Here is a 25732-nt window from a genome sequence, read left to right on the forward strand (position 1 = left end):
CCCAGCCTAGACACAGCTCATGCTTGCTGACGCCTCAGCAGCGCCTTGCAACGAGCAGGACGTCTTCACGCTCTGGGAGTCGCCCCACCCCCGCCCAGGTCCTGGGCGCCCAGCTGGGGGCAGGCACTGCTCACCACCACCTGACAGTGCCTGCCCAGGGTGGTGGTCTGACCTCAGGACCCGCTTCCCAGGTGAGTGCCCTGCAGTCACCCCACGCTGGGAAGGGCCCTGCATTTGTATAATGCTCTGCTGTTGCCTCTTGAAATGCTTAATAATTTTTGAACAAGGGGCTGCACATTTCCTTCCGCACTGGACCCCTCACACTGTGTGCCTGGTCCTTCCTGACTGTCAGGTCCTGTAGATGTGGCCCCTGGGTCATGAAATCAGACCAGAGTTGGCCGGGGTGAGCCCAAAACAGATGGCACACACCCTCACCTTGCTCTGGGCTGTCCAGTAAAACGGCTTGAGAGGTACTCCCAAAGGTCACCTTGACCCAGAAGCCTCTTTAACTGTCCCAGCTAGAAGAGATTTTTGTCTTTTCTTAGCTGGGGGTGCCTAGCTGGCCAGTAAGAACATGGCTCTGGAGCCAGACTGCATGGATTCAAATCCCAATACTGTCACTCATCAGCTGTGTGACCTTGCTCAAGTTACTTAACCTCTCTGTGCCTTAGATACCTACTCTATTAAACAGGAATAATCATAAGCCTACATGAGACAGTGGCTGTGAGGTTTAGACAGTACATTAAAAAGCTTAAAACGATGTTGATCCATGTAGGTTCTAAGCTGCTGTGATTGTTGGTTTTTGAATGTTATTGTTCTCGTCACCCTTTGCCTCTTCATGTGTGAAGGTTTTGTTCCTCCCCTCAGGAGAGCCTGTCCACATGGGCTCCTGACTGCATCAGGTGCTGGGCGCCCTAACTAAGGGGTTTGCACGAGGCCAGTGTTGACTTCCTGATCTGCCTCCCCCTGTGAAGGGTTTCAAGTCTGCTGAGGAGGGCGCGGGCTCCAGGGCCCCCCAAACACCTTTCTGGTTTCCAGGGGAGACTTGTGGGTTTGTTGGCAAATCCTGCTTCGGTGATGCCCTTCTGCCTGGTAGTCACGCTGTTTGCCTGTCTTCCCAAGGCAAATATCAATGCTACCTTGAGATTTCGGGATATTAGACTGGAACAAAGAGAATTCATATGAAACGAGAAAAGGGATCGTTCAATTTCAGAAAATGTCAGATGTGGTTTGACGTCCAGTTCCCCAATTCCAGACCTGATTCTCTGTTGTCAGCTGCAAGGGCGGGGACCGGTGGGGGGACCCTGGTTGACCGGTGTCTCTTCCTGGGGCTGCGGTAGCAGACCACACAGCCGAGGTCCGCTCCAGGCGTCTCCTTAGCTTCTCCCTGTGTCCTCACATTGTTTCCTCTGCCAGTGTCTGTCTGTGTCCAAACGTCTTCTTTGTGGAAGGACACCAGTCATCTTGGACCAAGGCCCACCCTAATGAGCTCATCTTAACTAACTACATCTGCAACGGCCCTATCTCCAAATAAGGTCACATTCTGAGGTTCTGGGGGATTAGGACTCCAACATGGGGATTTTTTTTTGGGAGGGGGACACAATTCAACCCCAAAGTATTTATAATCTGGTTTGCGGGACTTTATTGGAATGACAACAGAAATAAAAATATTGGAGAGAGTTTTTTGCTGCACAGGAGAATGGTGTGTGTGTGTGGTGTGTGTGTGTGTGTGTGTTGTGTGTTTGTGCAGTTAATTTTAACGTCCCTATGCCTCTGTCTCCCTGTCTGTCCGATGGGCGCGTCCTTCCACCACCTGATGCTCTGACTCTGGTTTCACAGGTCACCAGTGCCCTGCAGCCACTGGACACCGCTGTCCACCACTTGCACTCGGCCGGGGGGGACACCTCGATCACGGTGTCCCGGCTGCTGCTGGGTCTGCCGCAGCCGGAGCCTGTGGCCCGCATCTCCGCGGCGCTGGACGGCGTGGTGAAACGCATCTATGAAGTGATTGACATCCGGGTGCAAGGTGCGGCTTCCCTTTGTTGTCCCCTTGGGGGCGGGGACCACCGGAGTGGGAGAATCATCCAGTGGGTGAGGGGTGGTCAGACCCACCTTTAGCTCATCCCAGCCCAGAGTTTAAACTCCAAGTTCCGAAGCCGAGATTTTGAGAACACGATCTGTGCTAGCATCCCCTTCCCCTTCCCTCCTTCCGGCCTCCTCCTAAGCCTCTCACGTCCAGTTTCTCCTTCCATCCAGGTGGAGGCTGGAGAACAAATCCTAGAACAGCACACAAATAACCCATTTGCTCAGTTCTCGGGTTCCCAAATTTCCTTGTGGCCTCTTTCCCACCCTCGCTAAGGACATCCTTACATCTCGAAGGCTCTTAAAGCAGAGTTGGCACAAATCTGAGTTTGGTGCAGCAGACAGATGTGTTTCTAGAAGAAATTACCTGGCTTTTCTTTTCTTTTTTTTTTTCTGTCCATGTCAGGGTTTGGCAAACTTTCTGAAGAAGGCCAGATAGTAAATATTTTTGGCTGTGGGCCACATGGCCTGTTTCAACAGCTCAGCTTTGCAAAGTGGCATGAAAGTAACCTTGGACAGTCCGTGAGCAGACGGCTGGGCTCCAGCGGCACTTTCCTTCCCACTACAGAAGGCAGCTGGAGTTTGCTGCACCCTTAGGAGGATGGCCGCTCTCGTGAGGCAGCTCTTTCTATGCCTCTGAAGGTCACACAGAAAGACGCCAGGGTCTGGAGCCCAGGGAAAGCTCTAGGGATGGCCTTCCCTTCAACTCTGCAAATGTTCTTGAAAACCAAACCGAGCAGCGCCCTTAAACCAAGTGCTTGTCTCGTCCGTTCTGACAGGTTTCCGTCTGGAGACCCTAGAAACTCCCCAGCAGGTGAACCAGGAGGGGTTAGCTCACGAGGCAGCGAGAGAGAAGGCACGCGGCAGGGCCCGCGGGCGCGTCCGCGGGAGGGGGTCAGAGAGACTCCGTTATGGGGTGCGGCTCTGATTGGGTGGCTGAGGAGAGGGAGGGGTAAGGGAGTGGGGCTTGTTCTAGGTTGGATGCTGTCAGAAAGCAGAGGCAGTTCTGTGATTGGGTATTTCAATCAATCTCCGTGGGGAGGGGTAACCAGCATGAAGACGAGCTAGGGTTAGTAAAGAACGAACAGCCCCTCACGGCGGCCAAGAGAGCGGTTGGTGCTCGGTGGGTGACGGTGGCCTTTTTTTTCCGTCTGGCTTAGATAAAACGGTGATATGGCCTTGCTCGGTCCTGGCGGCAGAGAAGCCTGGCTTCCGACAGGAGAGGGCCAGGCCCCTTCTGCAGGTCAAGGGCTGCTCTGCCCTATTTCTCCATCCATACACTGCCGTCCACAGGATAGATGCTTGGGAAGGATGTCTGGACCTCATGATTTCAGACTCAACACAGCCCCAAAGTGATCTGCTCGGGCCACAGCGCCCACCCAAGCACATGGAGCTGTGCCTTGAGCCGTGGGCCAGCTGCTCCGGTGAAGAGGGTTGTGACCGACGGGGCCTCTGAGGCAGGGCATCAAGAGGCCCCTGGGGACCGCAGCCCAAACCACTTCCTCAGCTTGTGCGATACACATCTAGAGGTTAATGGGAAGGACCGATGGCCCTGATGAGTATTCTCACCTGTTCTCCTTTCCCACAGACGTAGATGAATGTTCCTATGACGAACTCAACGCCTGCGCTGGGAGGGGACGGTGTCTAAACATGGAGGGCTCGTACCAGTGCCTCGGTCACCCGGAGTCACCCACCTCGTCCCCCCAGAAGCTGGATGGCAGCTGTCAAGGTGAGCGACCGGGCTCTCCAGGTGGGGAAGGAAGGCCTTAAGGAAGCCTCAGTTGAGATGCAGACACACCTTATCCCCTTTGGCCTCTAGAATTCTCTCTTCTTTCTGGAACCTGATTTATGGCTTTAACAACATTGTTACGGGAGTGCAAGGATAAGTCGCTCCCAGTCTCAGCACCGTGGCCAATTGTTTTTATTTTCTCCTGTTTCCTCCCAGTTTTTTTGTTTTTGACCTTATTTAAATCCTGCCACATATTCAATTTTGTATCTTGCTTTCTTCACTTCCCATTATGTCATGTAAAGGTTTCCAAGAAGCAACCTTGTCTTCATAATTACGATTTTCAATGCTCGAGTAACAGTGGTATGCTATAGCAGGGATGCAATGCTCTTAGCTATTTCCCTCGTGGGGGACTTGTATGTCACCTCCAACATTCCTCTCTGAACACTACAACTTTCGCTAGCATTGTGAAGTGGTTGGGGAGAATCTTGTTATAACTGAGTTGGAATAAATTAGTGATTTAATCCTCATGTTCTTTTCCCTTTAAGGGGAGAGGGGTGATTGAGTGGTGGCTATTCCTAGGGTCTCTGGAGTTTTAAAAATGCACCTACCAGCCCCACCTCTGCGGCCAGACTCGCCTGTCCTGTGCCCTGGGGGCTTTGTCCGATTAGAACCGTGCATCTCCTCTGTGCACGATGTACCCACAAAGCTTTGCACAGAATCCCAGCAGCCCGTCCTAGATCTCCTGTGCTGTGGCCTCAGGGGGGAGCAACCCGACCCGCCATGTGAACAGGAGTTTGGAATATACAGTTATTGACCATACTCTGCTCGGTTATCTGAGAAGACATCAGACTCTGTTCACAGGCAGGAGTGCTGCCAAACTGCCACGCTGACAGCTCAACATAAACAGGGAAAGCGCACCGCCCCGACCTCAGTTCCAACAGGGCAGAAAAGACAAAGCCGGTGTCTCCCGATCAGAAAGTTAGAGCGAATTCCAATCGCATATGGTGAAGGGAAAGAGCACATGTTTTAAATTTAGAAGCTAATACAATAAATGAGCTATCTGCTGGAACGGGTAAGAGGTACAGACCCGTGGAAAATACAGCGCAAATTTCAGATGCTTTTCTTGTGACGTTGGTCACCCAGTTAATGACACGCAGGGCAGCTGGTTTCTTGCACAAGAAAACCCCTAAGAAATATTGCCCGGTTTGCACTTCACGTTCCAGGAACACGTTCTGTTTTCAGGATGGAGTGGAACACGTTCTGCTTTCAGGATGGAGTGGAACACGTTCTGCTTTCAGGATGGAGTGGAACACGTTCTGCTTTCAGGATGGAGTGGAACTGTATTCAAGGGTCATCCTAACTCCCTCCGACACGGTCCCCTACCCAGCTGAAGACTGATAGCTATTCAGCTCCATAAAGAACCATCTTCTGAGGTGGCTGCTTGGTGAGGGCAGGGCCGCCGCTGGAGAGTCCACTAGGCTGCGAAGGATTACCGCTCAAGTTCACAAACCTGATCTATAGTCAGGTTTCCGACGACTGAATGCTCAGCGTCTTGGCTCAAATGCCCAGTGTTTCTACCTTTACAAGGTTCAGGTGTCCAGCTGGCAGGTCCGGGGCTTAAAGAGGAGCAGAGACTGACACGGGAGATCATGGGAAAGCCCACTGCCCCGGCAGCACCCTTCCTGCCCCACCAGACACAGGTCAGGGCTGCCTGGAAGGAACAAAGGCCCAGACCCGTGGACACAGAGAATCTGACATGCTTCCCTCAGATCAGTGTCGACTCCTGAATTCAGGTTCACAACCGCAGCCCGGGGAGGGCCGCAGGGCGGTGGCACCCTGGGATCACACCCGGTCAAGAATTGGGCTTATCTTCTGGGCCACATTTTCAGAGGGAGGGACGTTGCAAAGCCAAAGGGCAGTGACAGAAAGCGTCCTGGCCAATGAACTGAAATCCAAGTCAGAGGGAAGAAGGAAGGGTCAGGAAAGAAGCATTATTTCCGGCTTAGAGTATCTCAGGTTCTGTCCTCCAGAAGAGGGCTTAGCCTTGGTGTGTCAGAAGTTGGCTGATTTCACAGCAACACAAAGACCTTCCCAACAAGTTGTACCTTCTCACCAACAGCGGCCTTGAAAACTACTTAAAGACGCGTGGGTAGGTGGATTCATTTCCTGGGCCTGTGTAACAAAACGGCACACACTTGGGGGTTTAAAACAGCAGAAGTTTATTCTCTCACGGTTCTGGAGGGCAGAAGCCCACCATCGTTATCACTGGGTTCAAGTCCAGGTGTCGGCAGGGCCACGTTCCCTGCGGAGGCTCCAGGGGAGACCCCTTCTTTGCCTCACCCTTCTTCTGAGGGCTGCAGGAATCCCCTGGCTCGTGGCCACATCGCTCCCATCTTCAAGGCCAACGTCTTCAGTCCTCTCTCTGTTCCCTTTGCACGTGGCCTTCTCTTCTGTGTGTGCGCGTGCATCCTCTCTCCCGACTCTCTCTTGTGATCGCATTTAAGCCCCACCTGGATCATCCAGGACAGTCTCTTCTTGAGATCCTTAACTTCATCAGACCTGCAAAGACCCTTTTTCCAAATAAGGTCACATTTCCAGGTTCCGGGGATTAGGAGCTGCTCTCTTTGGAGGTCATTACCCAGTCTATTGCCGGTGGTGGGACAGTTTAGGAGTGCAGCATGGGAACTTGGTCATGAGTGATTGGACGGCTTTGCCATTGACTCTCGACTTGACCTTTCTGGGCCTCAGTTTCGTCCTCTGTAAAATGGGATCATAGTACAGTAGAACCTATTACCTGGTATTGTTAGAAGGGCTGCGTGGAATGACACGCCCGCTGCCACAGCCCTCAGCCAACGGCAGCTCTAAGTGTGTCACCGATGGCCTGGCTGGCAGCATGCTGCCTGTAGTGGGAGGGGGTGCCCATAGCGCCGTGGGTGTCCCCACAGCCCCGTGTCCCCACTGCTGCTACGACACTGGCCACGCTGGCTTGGACATCCCATGTGTGTGTCTGGCATCGCTGTGGACCTTAATCCGTCCTTGTTTCCATCACTGTGCTGGATACCTAGTAGGTGCTCAATAAATGTCGAACCGTATGAAATCGCCACTGTGGTTGGTCAAACACGCTTGGATCGGGACAATTGTCAACGTCTCAAGGTAATCAATTGGAGAAAGAGCTACACAAATGTTCGGCTGTAGCATTCTCTGCAGGGAGGACTTATTTCTACGGAGGAGAGGGCCGCACGCCCACAGCGCCTTAGCTGCAGGGACCATGGGCAGACGGCAGCTTCTGCAGATGCTTCTGAGTGTTTCATAGCTGTCGAAACCACCCTGTTGGTGGCTCCTTATCCCCGTGTTCTAGGGACCCTCTGGCGTCTTGATTTAAACAGTGAATATGTCTCCAGCCAGCCTGATACCCTCTCAGACTTCCTAAACGCCAGTCCCGGAGTTCTTTCCAACACCTAGGGGACCCTTTCTATTTTAATTCCCCTCAGCCTGGAGGCACTCGTGCTTGTAAAGGGCCACACACAGGCCCATCATACGGATTCGTTTGCCGTTGCACATCGAGTGATGCCTGAATGGCAACCAGGACGCGGGGTTGCAACCTTGTTGCGAGCTGGATACGGCAGCCAGGCCTCAGGCCTCGTTCTCAGCCTCACTGTCCTATTTGCCAGGTGTCGTGTGGCCACCTGCGGGATTGAAGGAATGTTGGGTGTTGTATGGTTTGCGTGAATCAGAACATTCGGTGCTTTTAGCAGATTTTTAGAAAAGTTGTAGCTTTTCCTTACTTTCTCAGTGACACGTTCCTGGGGACACAGACCGAAAAGTTACGTGGTTATTAGACCCCCAGAAGGTGATTGTCTTGATTTCATGGTCCCAGTGGCCGGGAGGTGGGGGTGAGACCCACGGTCTCAGGGCCTGAGCTGCTGTCCAGTCCTCAGCTGAAACAAAGGACAGCGTCATAAAGAGTGAAAACCACCTGTGAGACAAAGGCACAGAAAAATACTGGACAATTCAGTGAAAAGGACAAACACGTCTCCTTCCAAGTACACGCTACCTCTGCATGCAAGGAGAGTTTTCAGGAAGCTGCAAGAATTTAGATGGAGGGAGGGCTGGGCTCACCTGTCTCTCCAGCATCCACCAGTTTATACCCATGCTTTGCGGGGACCTGCAGGGGCTCACGGTAGGGGAGCACATCCACAGGGCACTGCCGTTTCTAAAGGGCAGCTCAGGGAGGACTCAGCAGGGCTGAGCTGCAGGATGAGGCTGGGTCACCAGTCTTGATCCTGAGCCTCTTGGCAGCCAAGGCAAAAGGGAAATGGGTTGAATTGTGCCAATTTTAATTTTTACTGAAAGGAAGCGTACACATTTGTCGGAAAGACAATTTTTTTGTAATATTAGAAAGCATATATCCTATGAATCCTTACAGGAAGGGCTTTGGAAACTTCACATATATTTTAATTCTTTTTTCTTTACTGTGGTTTTGCAAAAGATTTAAAAAAAAAAATCTCCTCATCGCTTGTTTCTTATAGAAATCAAATTCTGCTGTAAAAATGGTGGTGTCTATAGACTGAGGGCCACCCTAGGCTTTGTATAATTCATATTGGCCAGGTGCCTGCTGTGAAGCCAGAATTTTTCTCCCCCAAAAAGACATTTAATTCCATCTGAGCATTAAAATACACATTGGTTGTTATATTTGAGTATTACTCCCTAAAGCATGAATGTCGATATGAAAACGCAGGACACCTCAGCCTGACTCCAGAGTCCTGCTTCCCCATGGGCCATTGTTTGGGTGACGAATTAGCCGAGCAGAAGACCTCCGGCAAATGATCAAGTACTTGTGACTCAGAAGAGCAGGCCCTTTGAATCTGTGTTGAGACAGCATTTATAAACGTAGCCCAGAAACATCACACCCTGCGTTAATCTGCTCAGGCTGCCGTAACACACACCACAGACTGCGGGGCTTAAACAACAGGAAGTTACTCTCTCACAGTCCAGAGGCTGGAAGTCCAAGAGCAAGGTGTTGGCAGGCTCGTGCCTTCAGAGGCCTCTTGGCGTGCAGACGGCCGTCTCCTCCCCGTGTCCTCACGTGGTCCTCCCTCTACCTGGCTGTGTCCTCATCTCCTGTTCTATAAGGACACGAGTCAGGCTGGATTAGGGCCACCCTGATGACCTCACTTTAACTTAACAAGTTCTCTAATGACTTTGTCTCCACATACGGCCACATTTTGAGGCACTGGGGGGTTAGGACCCCACACACGAGTTTTAGGGGAACACAGTTCAGCCCATCACACACCATAATGACCACAGCTACAAAAACAGCCTGGTTGTTTTCATGGCTTGGTTATTGTAAATAATGCTGTAATGAACATGGGGTGCCGGTATCTCTTTGAGTTAGTGATTTTGTTTCCTTCATATAAATAACTAGGAAAGGAATTGCTGGATCATATGGTAGTTTCATTTTTCATTTCTTGAGGAACCTCCATACCGTCCTCTATAGTGGCTGCACCAATTTACATTCCCACCAGCCGCGCACGAGGGTTCCCTTTTCTCCACACCCTCTCCAGCATTTCTTACCTCTTGTCTTTCTGATAACAGCCATTCTAGCAGGTGTGAGGTGATACCTCACTGCGGTTTTGATTTGCATTTCCCAGATGGTCAGTGATACTGAGCACATTTTCACGTGCCTGTTGGCCATCTGTGTGTCTTCTCTGGAAAAATGTCTATTCAGATCCACTGCCCATTTTAAAATGGGATTATGATTATTGTTTTTATTTTTGCTAATGAGTTGTATGATTTTCATATATTTTGGATATTAACCCCTTATCAGATATATGATTTGCAGATTTTTCTCCCGGTGTGTAGGCTGCCTTTTCATTCTGTGGATGGTTTCACGTGGGACCGAAGCTTTTCACTTTGATGTCGGCCCACTTGTTGACTTCTGCTCCTGTTGCTTCTCTCTGACGTTTTCTGCGTCTTCCTCCTTCTGCCCTTTTGCAGACTGCCCTCCCATCAGAGACCTCGTGGTCCTCAACGTCACCAGCAGCAGCTTTCAAGTGTCTTGGAGTTTAAACTCCACCCAGAACTGCACTTTCCAGGTGCAGGTTTACCAGGCTGAGGAGCTGCTCAGGAACGCCAGCACCCGGGGGACGAGCCTGGAGGTGGCTGGGCTGGAGGCCGGAGTGCTGTATGCAGTGAGGACCAACTACCAGGGGTGCTGGGCCAACGTCACCACCACGGTCACTGTCAAGACCGGTAAGGCCACATGTCTGAAATCCACATGACCTGTGAGTCTGTCTCTCCAGCCTAGTCTGCTGGCCCCGGTGATTCCAATCACGTGCTTCCTACGAGCAGGACAGGGGCCGTCACTGACCTGGCCCCAACTCTCCTGGGGGGCAGTGAGGGCGCTCTGTGTCCCGGAGCAGTGCCACGGTGCTCGTGGCCAGCACAGGCTCCCCTCGCTCCCCTGCGTCTCATCCTGACTGGGGGCTCTTCTGACACCTGGGGTGATGAGGGCTCTGTGAAGATCCCATCTTGCTGTGGTTTGAAGGACGCATAATGCAGTCAGAGAGAGTGAAGCCCAAAGTATAGTAGAGCAGAAGCGGGTAGCGGTTCACACGCATCGGAGGAACTTTTGCCACACTTAATTCCACACAGCTGAGTCTGTATAACTTCCCCAAACCCAAGAGCTGAGCATCTGTAAGATCTTCACGAAGTATGCCTCATTTCCCATGCCGTGCACTTGCAAAGCTAACATGATGCCCACTGCATCGGAGCCCTGAAGAAATTTTTGCCCCAAATAAACACAGCGTAGGCATGAATTGGGGATTCCAGTGTCCAGGAGGCAGCTGGCGTGACCCACGTGACTCTGCCAGGTGGCCGACACTGGCCCTGCCCCGTGATGCCACCTCCCCTCTGCCTGGTCGTGGTGCTACCCCGGTGGTGTAGACCTCTGTCAGGTTCGGCCCGGGGAGTTCCCTCCTAGGCTGGCCTCTGGCAGCAGGACGTGGAAGGGTGCGTACGGACAGTGTGGCTCTGAGACATTCTGGTCTTGGGACTGGAGCAGGGGAGGAGACCCAGCCTGGGGGTTCAGAGCAGGCAGAGGGCAGAAATCACTGTATGAAAGATGCTATGGTGGGGGGAGTGTTGGGGGGAGGGATAGATTGGGAGTCTGGGACTGACATAAACACACTACTATATTTAAGATAGATAACCAACAAGGACCTGCTGTATAGCACAGGGAACTCCGCTCAGTACTCTGCAATGACCTAAATGGGAAAAGAATCTGAAAAAGAATAGATATATATGTAGAACTGATTCACGTTGCTGCACACCTGAAACTAACACAACATGGTTAGTCAACTAGACTCCAATATAAAATAAAAATTAAAAAAAAAGCACCCTCTGGGGGTTCTGTCTCACGGGTAGGGATAACGCCAGTGACAGTGATGGTGGCAGTGAGGGAGTGAGGGCTGGGGAGGTCTGGCCTACACCCTTTATGCACTGATTGGGGGCCGACCCCTGCTAAAGGGCAAACACGCAGAACAGGCCCCCAGAGGGCCCCCAGACCCCGGCCATGCAAAAACTCGAGCCCTTGACTTTGCACCAGCCTCTAATTTCCAAACTTGTGCCACCTTACCCTCTTGTTTTATTTTCAAGTTGCTCCACGGAGAAAATGGGGGGAACACTCTTTTCCCTTTGAGGAAACTGGGACCGTGAGGGGCTCCATCCCCACAGATCACTTCCACCCTCTGTCCCCCCACAACTCATCTCAGAAGTGAAAATTGGTGGGACCAACATCCCAGCGCGAATTCATCTCAGTTGGGACGGGCAGTAGGAACATGCAGCTCTGCCCCAACCCCATGGACTCTGTGCCCTCAGGAAAAATTACCTACATTCCAACGCAGAGGAGATAATTTGGAAGGTTCCATAACACTCCTGATTACAAGCTGATTCCTTCCCCAGCTGGATTCTCGTTCCTTCTCTGTATTGTAGAAATGCCTTATGTTTGCAGAGCCCTATTTTTTTTTTTTAAGAAGCTCGATTCACTTTAAAGGTCTTAGCTAATTCACTTGACATTATTAAATGCTTGCTGTGTTGGAGGCCATAGAGATTATCGTAGCAGTGGAGACCCGGGGCCTCACGGTAAGTCTGGATTCCTGAAGCACTGGTGGATACCCACCTCCCGAGAGGCTCTGTGATGTGGGCAGGACCGGAGCCTGGGAATCCCGGACCCTAAGGGATACTCGTTCCTTTTGCTAAGGTGGGAGAAGGTTCAGAGGGGCCCCCATCTAGAAATGTACGCTAAACAACGTTGGTGTCATTTCTGGGGCTGTGTGCGTGCAGCGGTGATAAACTCTGCCCCACCGGCGCGAAGCTCGCTGGCTGGTGGAGAACCAGGGTGGGACAAACTGTGAGTGCCTTCAGATCATTAGAATCTAGATCATGGCTGCAGGGTCTGCTGTGGATGTGGGTTTCATTCTTGGTATCGAAAGAGACATGCTCCCATGTCCCATCTTGAATCTTTTCCAGGTTTGCTTATGTCCAAAGAAAAGGACACGTCCCTTACAGGCTGACCAACCCTATCGTTTTGTCCGGGACAGAGTAGGTTCTTGAGAGGTGGGACTTCTGGTGGGAAAATGGGAAAGTCCCAGAGAAATCAGGATGAACTTGTCACCTGAGTGTCAGGGGCCTGGCTGGGGCGTGTGCCAAGGAAAGCAGCGGCCACACTGGGTGAGGAATCGTTGGAGGGGCCTTCGGACCCTACATGGCTGGTTGAACCCCAGTTCCCGCCGGTGTGAGCCATGTGACGTCTGTAACTTGTCCCCCTGCTTTGGCTCTAAAAGTGTGTGTCTGTGTCTGAGTTCCCTTCACTCCAGCGTAGAGGCATATATTCCTCACGCTGATTTCCCCCAATGTGGCTACCAAAACTAAGACTCATGCCTCAATCTGTTTTCCAAAAAATTCTCCTCCAAAGAGTAGGAGAGATTGGAAAACATTGACAGAAAAGCGTGTGACTCGCGCTCCCCGGATTTCAGCTCATTTGTGTCATCGTCTGTCTCAGATGCCCGGGTGTTCGAAGTCACTGTCAGGATCCTAAACCGCAACGTGACAGAGGGGCTGCTGGACCGTGGGAGCCCCGAGTTCCAGAACTTCTCCCAGCAGCTGCTGCACGAGGTAAGCCCGGCAGAGGAGCTTTCCGAGAGCCGGAGCCAGAAACCCACCCTGTGCCCCCTTTTATGCGTGACTTAAAATAGGTTTGGGGACAAACCACCTTTGATTCAAACGGGCTGGACCACTTGATGGCTCAGCTGGGTTTTTTGTCGAACCTTCTGTTTGGGGGACCTGGGGCCTCTGCCCTCCTTCTTTGGGGCAGCTTCACTGAGTAAGCATTTACCAGTGATCAAAGCATCCGTTCCTCCCTGGGGCTGAAGGCGGGCACCAGCATGAGGCTTGGGGGAACCAGGCCAGTAGCAGCTATCATCTATCCTGGGATGCTGAGCTGGAGAAAAAAGCGACTTGCCAACCTGTCAGTAGCTGGGAGAGGGCTAGGATTTGGCCCTTCTTGCAAGCTAGTAAGTTAGCCTGTTGCATGGATGCTTGCAGAGGACACGAGATGCCTGGGTCAGAGACAAAGGACTCCCTCCCTCACAGCACAGCGGGCAGCACGAGCATCACGTTGGTGCCAGGTCCCCTGCTGGCCCCCAAGTCCCACGGGGGTGATGCAGAGGGAGCCCGGTGGGTGACGCACATGCAGTGCGTCTGCATCACAGCTGAGGACCCCCATGCAAACCTGCCTAAACCTTGCTCCGGAGATACATTATCTTTACCACATCAGACGGTGAACAGATCTGTTCTGCTCTGGATGGGGCCATCCTCTCTCTCCCAAGGCTGTTCATCACAGAAACGTCTTGGAAAGATATTCTGAAACAAGAGGGCAGTCCAGGCTTCTACTTGCAGAATGTGTGGACATAGGAGGGACGGAAGGAGGGTCGCCTCTCAATGTTCACTTGCAGAGAGGAGTTGGTTTTTGAACTTTCCTGAAGAATTCTCCCTTGTTTCTGGCAGTAATTCGCCTGTGGGTGCAGGAGTGGTGTAGGAGGAATGTGGGCGAGGCTTGGGTCTCCTTGCTCGGGCACAGGTGCCCCTGATCACCTGGCTGTGCCTATGTTTCCTGGGGATACAGCCCAGTGGGAGGGGGGCAGCTCTGAGGAGCCACGGGATTGCTGCTTTCGTCCATCAGTCCATCCAGCCATCTCTCTCACACACACATTATCTTCGCACCGGTTTCCAGGGCACCCAGAGTGGGCCGTGCATCTAGGGCTGCAGGATGGAGATCCGACTGTCATGGTCTCTGAGTCCTTACCAAGAGGGAGCAGGCCCGGCCCCCTGTCCCAGGGCTGCAGTGAGCCGGAGGGGGTAACTCTGCTGTTCCCCGAGGAGGGTGGCTGGGCGCCCCCTCTTGGTCAGGAGGAGGACACGTGGATTCTGTGCACCGTCCACGTGTCACACCCGGGGCCCCGCTGACTGGTTTTGAAGGCTTTGATGGAAAAGTCTGCTGCCTCTGAGCATCTGTTGCCTCTTCTGGGCCAGGTTGCAACCTCCTTTCCGCCGGCGCTTTCTGACTTGTACCGAAGAGGGAAGCTGAGGATGCAGGTCGTGTCTCTCCGGGCCGGAAGCGTGGTGGTGAGGCTCAGACTGACGGTGCAGGACCCCGAGTTCCCGGTGGGCGTGTCCACACTGTCCCCCATGCTCCCGCCTCTGTGGGCGAGCACCGTGTTCCAGGTGGACCAGTCGGAGACGCTTGTGCAAGGTGGGTCCTCCTCTCCGTGCCCAGGGTGTGCCACCCCGATGCCCTCCAAAGTCCAGGCTGCGTTAGTCCTGATCAACATTCACTTTGTTCCAAAAGATGAAGCAAATGAAATTTGAGTCCGTATTCCGTGTTCTTCCATGGGGACTGGGGCCTGGGGCTGCCGCCCCGAAACAGTGAGCCCACCTGTGTCCCACACCTCCAATTCCTGACGGGAGAAGCACCCCTCGGAGCTCAGGGACGCTTATTCCCTTCGATGGTGTTTCTCAGCTGCCCCCAGAACCCAGGGTGGAACCGGGCTGGAGGGTCCACAAAGGGCACAGGGACGGGAGTTACTGTGTCTGCGTTGGGGCCCAGCCAGGCCTGGCTGCTGTGCGCCTTGTTAACGTGGAGATCTATTTCATTAGCCCAAAGGCTTGTAATTTTACTTGGTGATACAGGAAGTCACAGATTAGGGAAGAGGGGGGGAGAGATGGAGAAACAGAGATGGAGAGAGGCGGGGAGAGGGGGTTGGGGGCAGGGGGCAGTGAGAGAGAGAGAGAGATGGGGACAGAGGGAGAGACAGAGTCAGAGATAAGACAGAGACAGAGACATCAAGAGACAGAGAGAGGGAGAGATGCAGGGGATGCAGAGGGGGCAGTGAGAGACAGAGAGAGACAGACATAGAGAGACAGCGAGCTGTCACGTCAGGAAGGTTTTGCTGTCAAAGCAGGGATGAAGTTCCGTTGTGTGGTGAGGGCACTGCAGTCTCTACATCAAAGAGCCTGTTTGGGGCTCAATCTATGGAACGCACCACCCCCGAGTGCAGCAGGTCCCAGAGTGAGCGCTGTCAACTCCTTTGAGCCCCGTCGCCTGCCAGCTTGCTGTCCCAAGCTCCCCCAGCCCACGAATGCAGAGAAGGGGCCGTGGGAGTGTCACACCTGAAGTCACGCCTGGGAAACACCTGTCTGCTGAGGCTGGGATCCCTTCCTCTGTCATTCACCCCCTCGGGGATGGAGATGACGGCGGCCCTCTGCACCTGGTGGGCCTGCCTGCCTGGGTTCAGGGGATAAGTGCTGGGCAGACACCGGGCAGCCTGTGGGTGGACCCTCGGCCTGCACCCCCAGGGCCCACCTGAGACAGATCTGAGCCGTCTTCTGCAGATCCAGCCCTAACCTCGAGATGCTTCCCAGCCTCATCCCCTGGCATCAGGGCTCAGGTTATTCCAGAGCTTTGTCAAGTGATGCTGTGGGTTGAATGGTGGCCCCAAAGATAAGTACACACCTAACTTCAGACGTGACCGTATTTGGAAGAAGGGTCTTTGCAGTTGAAATGAAGGATCAGAAATCATTCTGAATCAGGGTGGGCCCAAAGTCCAATGACAGTGCCCTTAGAAGAGACAGAAAAGGAGATGACCCAGGGACCGTGGAGGACACCACGTGAAGATGCAGGCAGAGGTGACGCAGCCACAGGCCGAGGAGCTCAAAGGGCCACCAGAAGCCGGAAGAGGCAAGAAGGACCCTCCCCGAAAGCCCGAGGGCGCCCAGCCCTGCCAACACCTTGATTTTAGACTTTGGCGTCTAGAACTGTGAGAGAATGAATTCTGTTTTAAGCCAGCTTGAAAGCTTGGGACAGTCTGTGATGGCAGCCTCAGCAAACTCATACAAAGGAAGAAGAGGTGCCCTGCATTGCTAATATCCCAGGGTTCATCATTCTGAAGCCCCCCCACCACCACGAAGTTCTGGAAGTATCCTTGGAAGTTGGGAGCCCCGAGCAGGCTCTCACCTTGCAGCATCCTGAAAAACGGTAGGCTGTTTGCTTAACATTTCGGAGCTGAGGGCCAAGGTGGGAGGGTCTCCCAGGGCCACGAGGAGGCCTCGGCTGTTTCCTGGTGGACGAGATGGCTCTGCCCTGCACAGAGTCCCCTGATCCAGAGCCCGAGGGGCAGCCCCCGGGCCGCAACCCTCACCCGGGGAGGCCCGAACCGAAGTCCCCCGCCTTCCCCACCGTCCCAGAGCCCCCAGCCCCGCAGGCACGGCCGGGGAACTGGAGAAGCACACTCATTGTGATTCCACAAAAATTCAACAAACCGCAGCACGGAAAGCTCCTTCCTCAGCGACCCCACAGAAATGGTGTTGGCACTGCTGAGTTTTCCCGGGTTATCTGCGAGCTCTCGCTGCTGTGAATCCACAGGTCCCAGCAGCGTGGCGGTCATGTTGTCACGACCTCATCTTCTCCCCGAGGCCCATACCAACCCCGCCCGGGTCACTGGGTGGCCACGCGTCCTGGTCTCCCTCCCGGGGGGCCGTGCCCGTGCGGGGAGGCTCAGTGCTGAGTAGCAACCTGGGCCTCCGGCCCTGCTTACACTGCCTGGTGGGAGGGGGCCTCACGGGACAGGCTGGAATCCCAGCTCTGACACTCCCTCACCGTGGGTCCCTGTACAAGGCACGTCGCCTCCTGGGCCTCGGTGTGCTCAGCTGAGAGACAGGAAGGTTGACCCATCCCCCCGGAGGGTAAATAAGGGACCCTGCAGGTGTGGGGTCAGCGGGGTGCCCGGCGCACATCTGACAGCGCCGCCGACATTTCGGTTTAAGTCTTCCCTAGGATGCCCTTTCGTATGTCGGGTGAGTTCTCAGGCCCGGAAGGTCCTGCAGGGTCCCCGAGCCCTCACCAGTCCTTCCGTCCCGCCCCACTTCCATCCCGTCCCACCCTCGCCCCTCCCCTTCCTTAAAATCTGCTCAGGAAGGGCCGTCCTGCTCATTTGCTCCACGTGCAGACGACCCCCTGGGCCTCCACGTGCATCTATGTGGCCCCTTCGTGCTTAGTGCCCTGTGCAGACGCCAGCCAGATGAGGCCTGATGGCGGTGCCGTTCTGTGTGAGGGGTTCCCCTGGGGTCACCTCAGTACTGGGGGGCAGCGCCCTCTCTGTGATCTCAGGACTGGCCTAGCCACGCTCCCCTAAGCTTCCAGTCGGCCGCGCACCCCTGACAGCATCATAGGCGCAGTGGACCTTCCTGTGGCCTCTGTGGGCGGTGGGTGACGGAGGACGAGCAGGGGAGCCTGGCCCCGGGCCTGTCACGGTCTACCTGGCCTGCGGGGGTGGGCCTGCTTCCTCCAGACTCGGTGGCACTGCCTTTGGTCCAGCCTCTGTTCCTGCCGCCGTTAGAACCCAGTTCTCTGTGACTACCTTCCTCCTTGAGTGAGAATCTGGCCCCCAGGAAGGGCTGAGGACTCTGGCCAGGCTTCACTTCTGAAGGCCACCTGGGCCCCAAAGACAGTTTGGGGCCTCCCGAGGAGCCTGCCTTTTCAGGGATGGGAGAGCTCGTCCTCGGGCCTCCCCACCTCATTCCTGGGGGTTTACATGTGCCAGGAGTCCTGGCTCTGTCGCAGCTGCCGCCTCCTCCGGGAGGTGGGCTACGTCCTCATCCCCGCTTCAGGGCTGGCAGGAGCAGAGGACAGGTCCTGCACCAGCAGCTTTTGCCCACATCCTCGTCTGGCGGCCCAGGAGGCGCAAAGGCCGCCTGGCAGCTCTCACGGCTCGCAGGCCCGCCTCCCTCTCTGAACCCAGGAACTGCCAGGCCTCGGGCTTCTATACAAGACAGAACAGAGTTGTCTGCATCTTCCTCAGACTTACCCCTGAGCCACGTGCTGGCGGAGCGAAGGGGGTGGGGAATCACCTCCCCAAGATAGCTTCCAGGGCTCTGCGGTTTGAGCTCAGGTCTCCACGGGGGCTTCCGCTCTCCTGTGGCCCTGCTGCCCGGCGGGCCTGGCTCCAGCCCTGGCCTTAAGCCCCCGGCGCTTTCGAGCCACCTGGTGGTCAGGCTGCGCTCCAGGGGGATCTGGGTCAGGGTGTAACTGTTGCATCGGCTGATGAGTCTGCTGGGCTCGGGGAGCTGCTTCTGTAAAGATCACAAGAAGCGAAACTGAAACCCACGAAACCGGCCTCTGAGCGCTCAGTGGCGGGGTTTTCTCTGCACAAAACTGGACTCATGCCTCATCTTGACTTGAAGTCCAGCCAAGTCCGGGCTTCGCTGGTGCCCTGAGCCTGGCTCGGGGACCCCGCCTGCAGCTCTCGGGAAGCCTGGTAGCCACCCCTCGAGGGTAACCTCACCCCGTCGAGGCACCCAGCCTCCCCCGCTGGCAGAGGCAACTCTGTTAAGAGCCACCTGCTCTCCTGGGCGGGGATGGGACGGGCAGCGACCCGTAGAGCTGGACCTGGGCTGAAGGATGGATTTCTAGAGCTGTGGGAAGACTGCTTCCCGACCCCCGGCTCCTCCCAGCCTGAAATACAGCTCGAGTACTGATTGCTTAAGGGTTTATTTTTATTTGTTTATTTTTTATTGGAGTAGAGTTGAGGTACAATGGTGTGTTCGTGTCAGGTGTACAGCAAAGTGAGTCAGTTATACATATACATATACCCACTCTTTTATTAGATTCTTTTCCCATACAGGTCATTGCAGAGAATCGAGTAGAGTTCCCTGTGCTGTACAGTAGGTCCTCACTGGTTATCTATTTTATATACAGTAGTGTGTATATGTCAATCCCAATCTCCCAACTTATCCCTCCCCTCTTTCCCCCCAGTAACCATAAGATTGTTTTCTACGTCTGTGACTCTATTTCTGTTTTGTAAATAAGTTCAAGTTCAGAGGCCGAGAAAGGACTGTGGCAGGGAAGGGTTTGGGGGGATTTATAGGGTTGGGGGCTCACTGAACCTTCCTTGCCCAGGTCAGAAGGGTCAGGGCTTCCCAGGGACACAGGGCTTTGGGGTCTCTCACAATCATTTCCCAGACTCGCGGGGGAGGTATTTACAGCCGTCCTATCTGTGTCTTGGAAAGTTCATGTTATACTAACTGGACACCTCCTGGCTCAGTTACTTTTCTGTTTCTTTCTTGAGACATTAAATAGGAGGGGATGTTGGCTCGTCAGAGGGAAGAGAAAGCACCTTATGAACAAAGAATAAACAAGAGGGGAATATATTCACACCTGTGGGTGCTAATACCTCCACAGGAATCCCAACGTTCCCTAACCTCTGCCCCCAGATCAGCCAGCCAGCGCTGGAGGTGGGCAAGGGCGGGCTTTTGGTTTGTCGCCTTGGCCCAGAGAGGAGCTGCAGGGAGGGCTCTGTGCAGGGAACCCCACCGCCAGCCCCGGGTGCTGGATGCCGAGGGCTTCACCGACGCCCTGCTCCACCCCTTGTCGTTCGCTGCAAAGACTCTGGTCAGCAGGAAGTTGCCACCATGGCGCTCTGCTTGAGCAGCCCCTGGCCGTTTTCTCACCCGCTCGTGTCCTGTCTCTTCCCCGCCCACAGACTGGGACGAGTGCGCAGACAGCCTGCAGCACGACTGCTCGCCGGCCGCCCAGTGCATCAACCTCGAGGGCTCGTACACCTGCCGGTGCCGGACGGCCAGGGATGCCCACCCCTCCAGACCGGGCCGGGCCTGTGATGGTGCGCCCCATCCCCAAGCCCCCAGCTCTGGGCTGAGCCCCCTCCCTGAGGACCTGGGGTGGAGCAGGGTTGGCTCTTCTCAAGCAGGGTGGGCACGGTGCCTGGGGCCCACCATACTGTTAGGGGCCCATGAGAATGATTTAATTGCTTTTAATATCAAAAGAAAAAAAGAATCTAATAACAGTAAATATCAATTACGAATCTAGTCTTCATACCAGTGCAGTTTTAAAGTATGATTTTAAATTATTTTTATGAATGAAAGGGTCAGAGAAAGTCATGATGAAACCCCTGGGGGCAGGGGTCCCTCCCTGGGTGGACTGGACCCCAAGATGGTGTAGGAGCCCCGGTGAGCATGGAGAAGGCCTTGATGTGGGGTCTCTGAGCCCCATTCTTGGCGTGTCTCTGCCCCAACGTTTCTGGGGGCAAGTTCCGATCAGTTTGTTAGGGCCACCTGGCGTGCTGAGCTCAGAAGCCGGAGGAGGTCACATACAGACTTAAAATGCTGTGATCGACTAGCAATGTCTGCTCTGGACACAGGGTGGGCAGCATAGGTGCTCAGCTACCTGTTTGCCATCCCTGCAAAGGCTTTCTGGCTGGAAGAAGCAGCAGAGAATGGTTCCCTGGGAGAAAGCCTCTAGTCCTTAACTATTGTGTATAGTGTCCCACTTCCTAAGACCCACACAGCTTCTCTTCTCCCATCCTTTTTCTTATACCTGTGTCGCCCAGCGAGCTGATAAGAGTGACCAGAACCTAGCCCCACACTGAGCCCACATTTGGGGGAAATTATCCCAATTTCCAAAGGCCCGTGGATCCACGGTCCATCTGAGGCCAGCAAGAGCCAAGCCTCGCACTTATGTCCTGGTTCTGCAGCCTCCCAGGTGGACCCCCTAATCTCAGGGTCACGGCATCCTCACTGATCAAATGGAGAGGCTCCATGGCCTTCCGCGAGAGCTCTTGGGAGACCACAAACAAGGGCCATGTCAAACATTCTTAACCACCCGTGGGGATAGCCTGTGCTCCCTCTTAAAGTCACCTGGGGGGGGGCTCTTGACCAGAGTAGACCAGACGCCCCGTCTGAGAGAGGATGTGTCTCGGCAGGTGACGTGGTGAGCCCCACCGGTGGTGCACCATCTCCGGTGACAGGCGAAACAGCCCCAGGTCCCGGTACAGAAACAACAGCCCTCGGCCTGGAGAGCCCCGCCTTGTCCCCCAGCCCTGGATACCCGCGGAGCACCACTGCAGCAGGCCAGGCCTTGACCCCAGGGCTCCCGCCCAGGAGAGGGGTCAGCGGCGCGCTCGGTCATGGCAGGAACAGCACTGGGCCAGCCGTGGAGGGGGAGCCCAGCGTGGCCCCAGGCCTGGGCACCAGCCAGTGGGCGGCCAGCAGGGTGGCTGGCACCTTCTCCTCCCGGGCTCCGGGGCCCACCCACAGCTCCCCTCTTGGGGCCGTGGACAGCCTACCAGCCTCCCCAGGATGGCTGCCCCCAAGCTCCACCACGGAGCCGCTCTTCCGGCCCGCTCCTACCCAGCGCCCCATGGACCACGTTGAGTGGCACACCAGCCTCCCCATGAGGGACACGCCGCCAGTACCTCTGGACCCCGCGTGGCCACAAAACTCAGACCCTGGACCCTCCGGCTCCCCAGACCTGCCCTCGGCCACCACGCCTGCATCTCTGAAGACCCCAGCCTGCGGTGAGTGGCAGGAAGGGTGCGTCCCAGGGGCCATGGGGAGCTGCGGGAGCCTTCAGCAAAGGCTCACGCAGTCGTCCAGTCCAGGGCAGTCCAGTAGCACTGGGTGAGACCAACCCAGTGCCGTGCAGCTCTGTCCCCTGGCGGTCGGCTTCCGGTCTAGTAAGGGTGAGAACTTGGTCTCCCCGCTTTCCCTCCAGCCCGGTCCTCCCCCTTCCTAAGCCTCCCGATTGCCAATAGCTGGAGCAGGAAGCTGGGCATGTGTTGCTTTAAGTGCACTGAGCACGGGGCGCATCCCCCCTGCGGGGTTGGGCCCCCAACCTTTCTGTTCCTCCCCAGAAGTTCTGCATCCCCAAGCCTGCTGCAGCTCCCCCAGCAGCTGTGTACCCTCCCAGCCGTACTGACCCCCGGCAGTTCCACATTACCCATCACTTGTAGAGGCTTGAGCCATCACCAAGACCCCTGGGTGATCCCCCAGGAGACAGGCAGCCCCTCTGTGCAGGGAACGGGCCTGGCCCTGCGCTTCCCAAGGAGGGAGGTGGCCTTGGCATCCCCGTGTGAGCTCACGGAGCTAGCCTGGCCCTGGATTGCATCCAACTGTTACAAGCAGCTCCGTTGATGCATTTCCTCTGCTGCACAGGGCTAGATCCAGAACTAAACTCTTCAGCCCACATACATCACCCAAGTCCCCTGTAGGAATGGTCTGTAGCCAGCAAGGCCCACCAGGCTGATTTTTGGGGAGTCCGCCCAGGGGTCGAGGGGGGCAGCCGCTCTGGAGGAGCTGCCCAGAACCTGCTCAAGAAAACTTTGTTTCCAGAGGTCCCGGGACCTCAGGGGTGGGCACAGAGCAAACCTAAGGGGCAGGGGTGCCGTCCCTGGGAGCCCAGGGCTCAGGGGCTGTCCAGGGACTCTGCATCCACATGTGTAGGTGGAAGCTGGGGGACTTGACTCCCCTGGGCTGGCCTCCCCTGAGGACTCTCATGTCCCCGTGGCGGGGGGGGGGGGGTTCGGTTCTCCTTCCTGTCTCCTGGGAACGTTGGACTGATTTTAATCAGGGAACTTATATTCCACTTCTCAGCTCCCACGCCCATCGGAAGGGTCACCGTCTCCAATGTGACCAGCACGGGCTTTCACGTGGCATGGGTGGCGGATCTCACCCCGCGCCCCACTTTCCAGCTCACCCTGATTTCTGCGCGGACCCCCACTGTGCACCTGGAGAGCCAGAACGCAAGCCTGACACTGTCTGGCCTAGAGCCTGGTGTTTTGTACCTGGTGGAGATCGTGGCCAAAGTATGTGGAAAAGAAAGTTCCAGAGCCCCCCTGAAAGTGAGGACAGGTAACAGGCTTCAGAGATGCGTTTGCCACTGGCTCTTAAAGGGATGAGAAAAGGCATGAAAAGGACTTTTGGTGGCTTAAGGTTTAAAACAGCTGTGTGAACTTGTGGATGCAGGGATTCCGTTTTCCTCTCAGTATAGGAATGTCTGGCTCACTTCAGACTCAGCTGGTGTTCAAAGGCCACACAGGAGGGGGCTTACTTCAGGGACAGGTGGTAGACAAAGAGGCTGCTTTGCAAAGCGCTCCAGACTCTGCAGAGGCTGCAGACGCTCGCCCATCTGGGTCCTCGTGGGTACATGGCAGGGAAATGGGTGCAGTGCTGGTCTATCCATTTCCTGTGACCATCCTCACTCCTAACAGACCTGGACTTGGCTTTCAGGAAGGATGATGATGGACAGATCTGTGAGTGCCCCCCTCCCCGCCCACTGAGCCTGGGACCCGCAGAGTAAAAGGGAGGGGAGTAGAATTGAGCAAGTGAAGCGTAAGGTGGAGCTGAGCCTTGTCGATAGTTATATATTCAGATAAAACTCCTTTTCTCTTGGGCTACCCTGGTGGCGCAGTGGTTGAGAGTCCGCCTGCCGATGCAGGGGACTCGGGTTCGTGCCCCGGTCCGGGAAGATCCCACATGCTGCGGAGCGGCTGGGCCCGTGAGCCACGGCCGCTGAGCCTGCGCGTCCGGAGCCTGTGCTCCGCAACAGGAGAGACCACAACAGTGAGAGGCCCGCGTACTGCAAAAAAAAAAAAAAAAATTCCTCTTCTCCTCATTAGCATTTGTCATCCACATATCTTCTTGAATGTCCAGCTTACCTGAACAGCCAAGGGCAGACCTGATGTTGCAGATTAGTCCTCACATCTTGGGCAACTGTCTAAGAGTTGATAACAGTGGTCTTCGAGATGGGGTGCACGTCCCTTGGGAGACGCCTAAGGTGACCCACTGGGGGATGCCTAAGTCATAAACGTTTAGAACTTCTTTTTATATGCTTGAAAATACGAGTTAGCTGTGAACTGGGAAACTAGAGAGGAGATGTGGGTGAGGAAGGCGAGTGCAAGTTCACGGCCAGCTGGAGAAGTGGAGGTCGCTGCTGGCCGGACGGTCAGGCAGGGCGGCCCCGGAGGAGAGCTGGTGCTGGGCTGTCGCGTACATCTGCCATCTGGAGGTCTCACCCGTGCTTGGAGGGAGGAGTGGCCCGCGCGTCTGTGTGACCCCGGCCTGAGATGGGTCCACCTCTGCTCTCACCTGTGCACCTTCGTGCTCCTGATGGCTTTTAGGTCAGGCCACACCCTCCAGTTGTCGCCATCCTCTCCGCAGGCAGGCAGGAGAGAGACGCAGGGGCTCAGCTGGTTCCGCGGCCCCCGGCAGGGTCTCCCTCTGCGCCCAGCCTCTGTCCCGTCGTCCTCTGGAGCTGGAGGCTGCGTCTGTGCGTACCAGGTGCTGTTCCTTCTCTACAGAGTGCAAATCAGCCTCAGTTCGATGTTCTTCCTGGCCAACGTAAAAATACTCTTATTAAGATAAGATGATACTCTGCTACCTGATACCCCTGCAAACGTGTTTATTCTCCATCCTGCAGCGGCCCAGAAGCTCAGTGGAAAAGTCAGAATAGTGAACGTCAAGTACTTAGAATCCTTCCGCAACGCAAGCAGCAAGGAGTACCAGGCCTTCCTAGAGCTGTTCTTTCGGATGGTGAGTTGGTGGAATCGGTCCTTATTTTCTCTTGGGATGTGAAGGAGGGAGGTGGTGGCAGCCAAACGAGACCCAGACCTGCAGGTGCCACAGACTTCTCGCTTCTGAAGGAAGCTGGGACTTCCAGCTCTGGTGTGATGCCTTGTGTCCTGGATCTGCCATTAAGCAGACACATCAGCAGGTGGGAGACATGCCTTTTCCTCTGCTGCATCCTTACGTCACATTGTTTCCTGTTCAGTGAAACTTCTTTATTGACGCGGGACCCCGTAGAGCAGAAAGCCTCCCCCGGCCTCAAAAAGAAAACAATTTAAAAATTGAGATCGATTTCACATACCGCAAAACTCACGCTTTGAAAGTGCACGATTCAGTGGTTTAGACTGTATTTGCAGAATTGTGCAACCGTCACCGCCAGCTAATTCCAGAAAGTTTTCATCCTCTCAGAAAGAAACCCGTTAGCTCATCATCGGCCCGTCTCTCTGCCCCCGGAACCAGATGTGTGCTTCCTGTCTCTGTGGATTTGCCTGTTCTGGGTATTTCGTAGAGGTGGCATCCTACAATATGTGATTTCTGGGTCTGGCTTACTTCACTGAGTATAATGTCCTCAAGGTTCATCCATGTTGTACCAACATCAGAACTTCATTCCTTCTTATGGCTGGATCGTATTCCACTGTATGGACAGACCACATTCTCTTTATCCATGATCCATTGATGAACACTTGGGTTACTTCCACTTTTGGGCTATTGTGAATAATGCCACTATGATCCGACCTTTAAAAAATTCCTTTTCCTACTCTCCCTTGCAGTGCCCTCCGCCAACCCACTGGCATTCTTTGGGATGGTATATTGTTACAATTTAGTTAGAGGAGCAATCTCAATATTCTTTTTGCTGGTGGTTAGATTACCCTTTGATGGATAGAGAATGCACTTGTCATGATCTTGTTTGCATCGAGGACGTCTCATACAGTTTAGCTTTTCCTTGTTCTG

At 54.8% G+C, this 25732-nt stretch overlaps 1 protein-coding gene across 1 annotated transcript in view; it reads left to right on the forward strand.

The window, feature by feature from the left end:
- Window positions 1-25732, forward strand: part of UMODL1 (uromodulin like 1) — a 63303-nt gene that overhangs the window by 12609 nt on the left and 24962 nt on the right. The window contains exons 5-13 of the mRNA XM_033418366.2: window positions 1840-2026; window positions 3671-3811; window positions 9809-10063; window positions 12873-12985; window positions 14402-14621; window positions 19906-20043; window positions 21142-21735; window positions 22811-23068; window positions 24636-24748. Of these exons, the coding sequence (XP_033274257.1) occupies window positions 1840-2026; window positions 3671-3811; window positions 9809-10063; window positions 12873-12985; window positions 14402-14621; window positions 19906-20043; window positions 21142-21735; window positions 22811-23068; window positions 24636-24748 (2019 nt within the window). The remainder of the gene's footprint in view (window positions 1-1839; window positions 2027-3670; window positions 3812-9808; window positions 10064-12872; window positions 12986-14401; window positions 14622-19905; window positions 20044-21141; window positions 21736-22810; window positions 23069-24635; window positions 24749-25732) is intronic.

Source organism: Orcinus orca, chromosome 5, assembly GCF_937001465.1.
Source record: "Orcinus orca chromosome 5, mOrcOrc1.1, whole genome shotgun sequence".
Lineage (NCBI taxonomy): Eukaryota > Metazoa > Chordata > Mammalia > Artiodactyla > Delphinidae > Orcinus > Orcinus orca.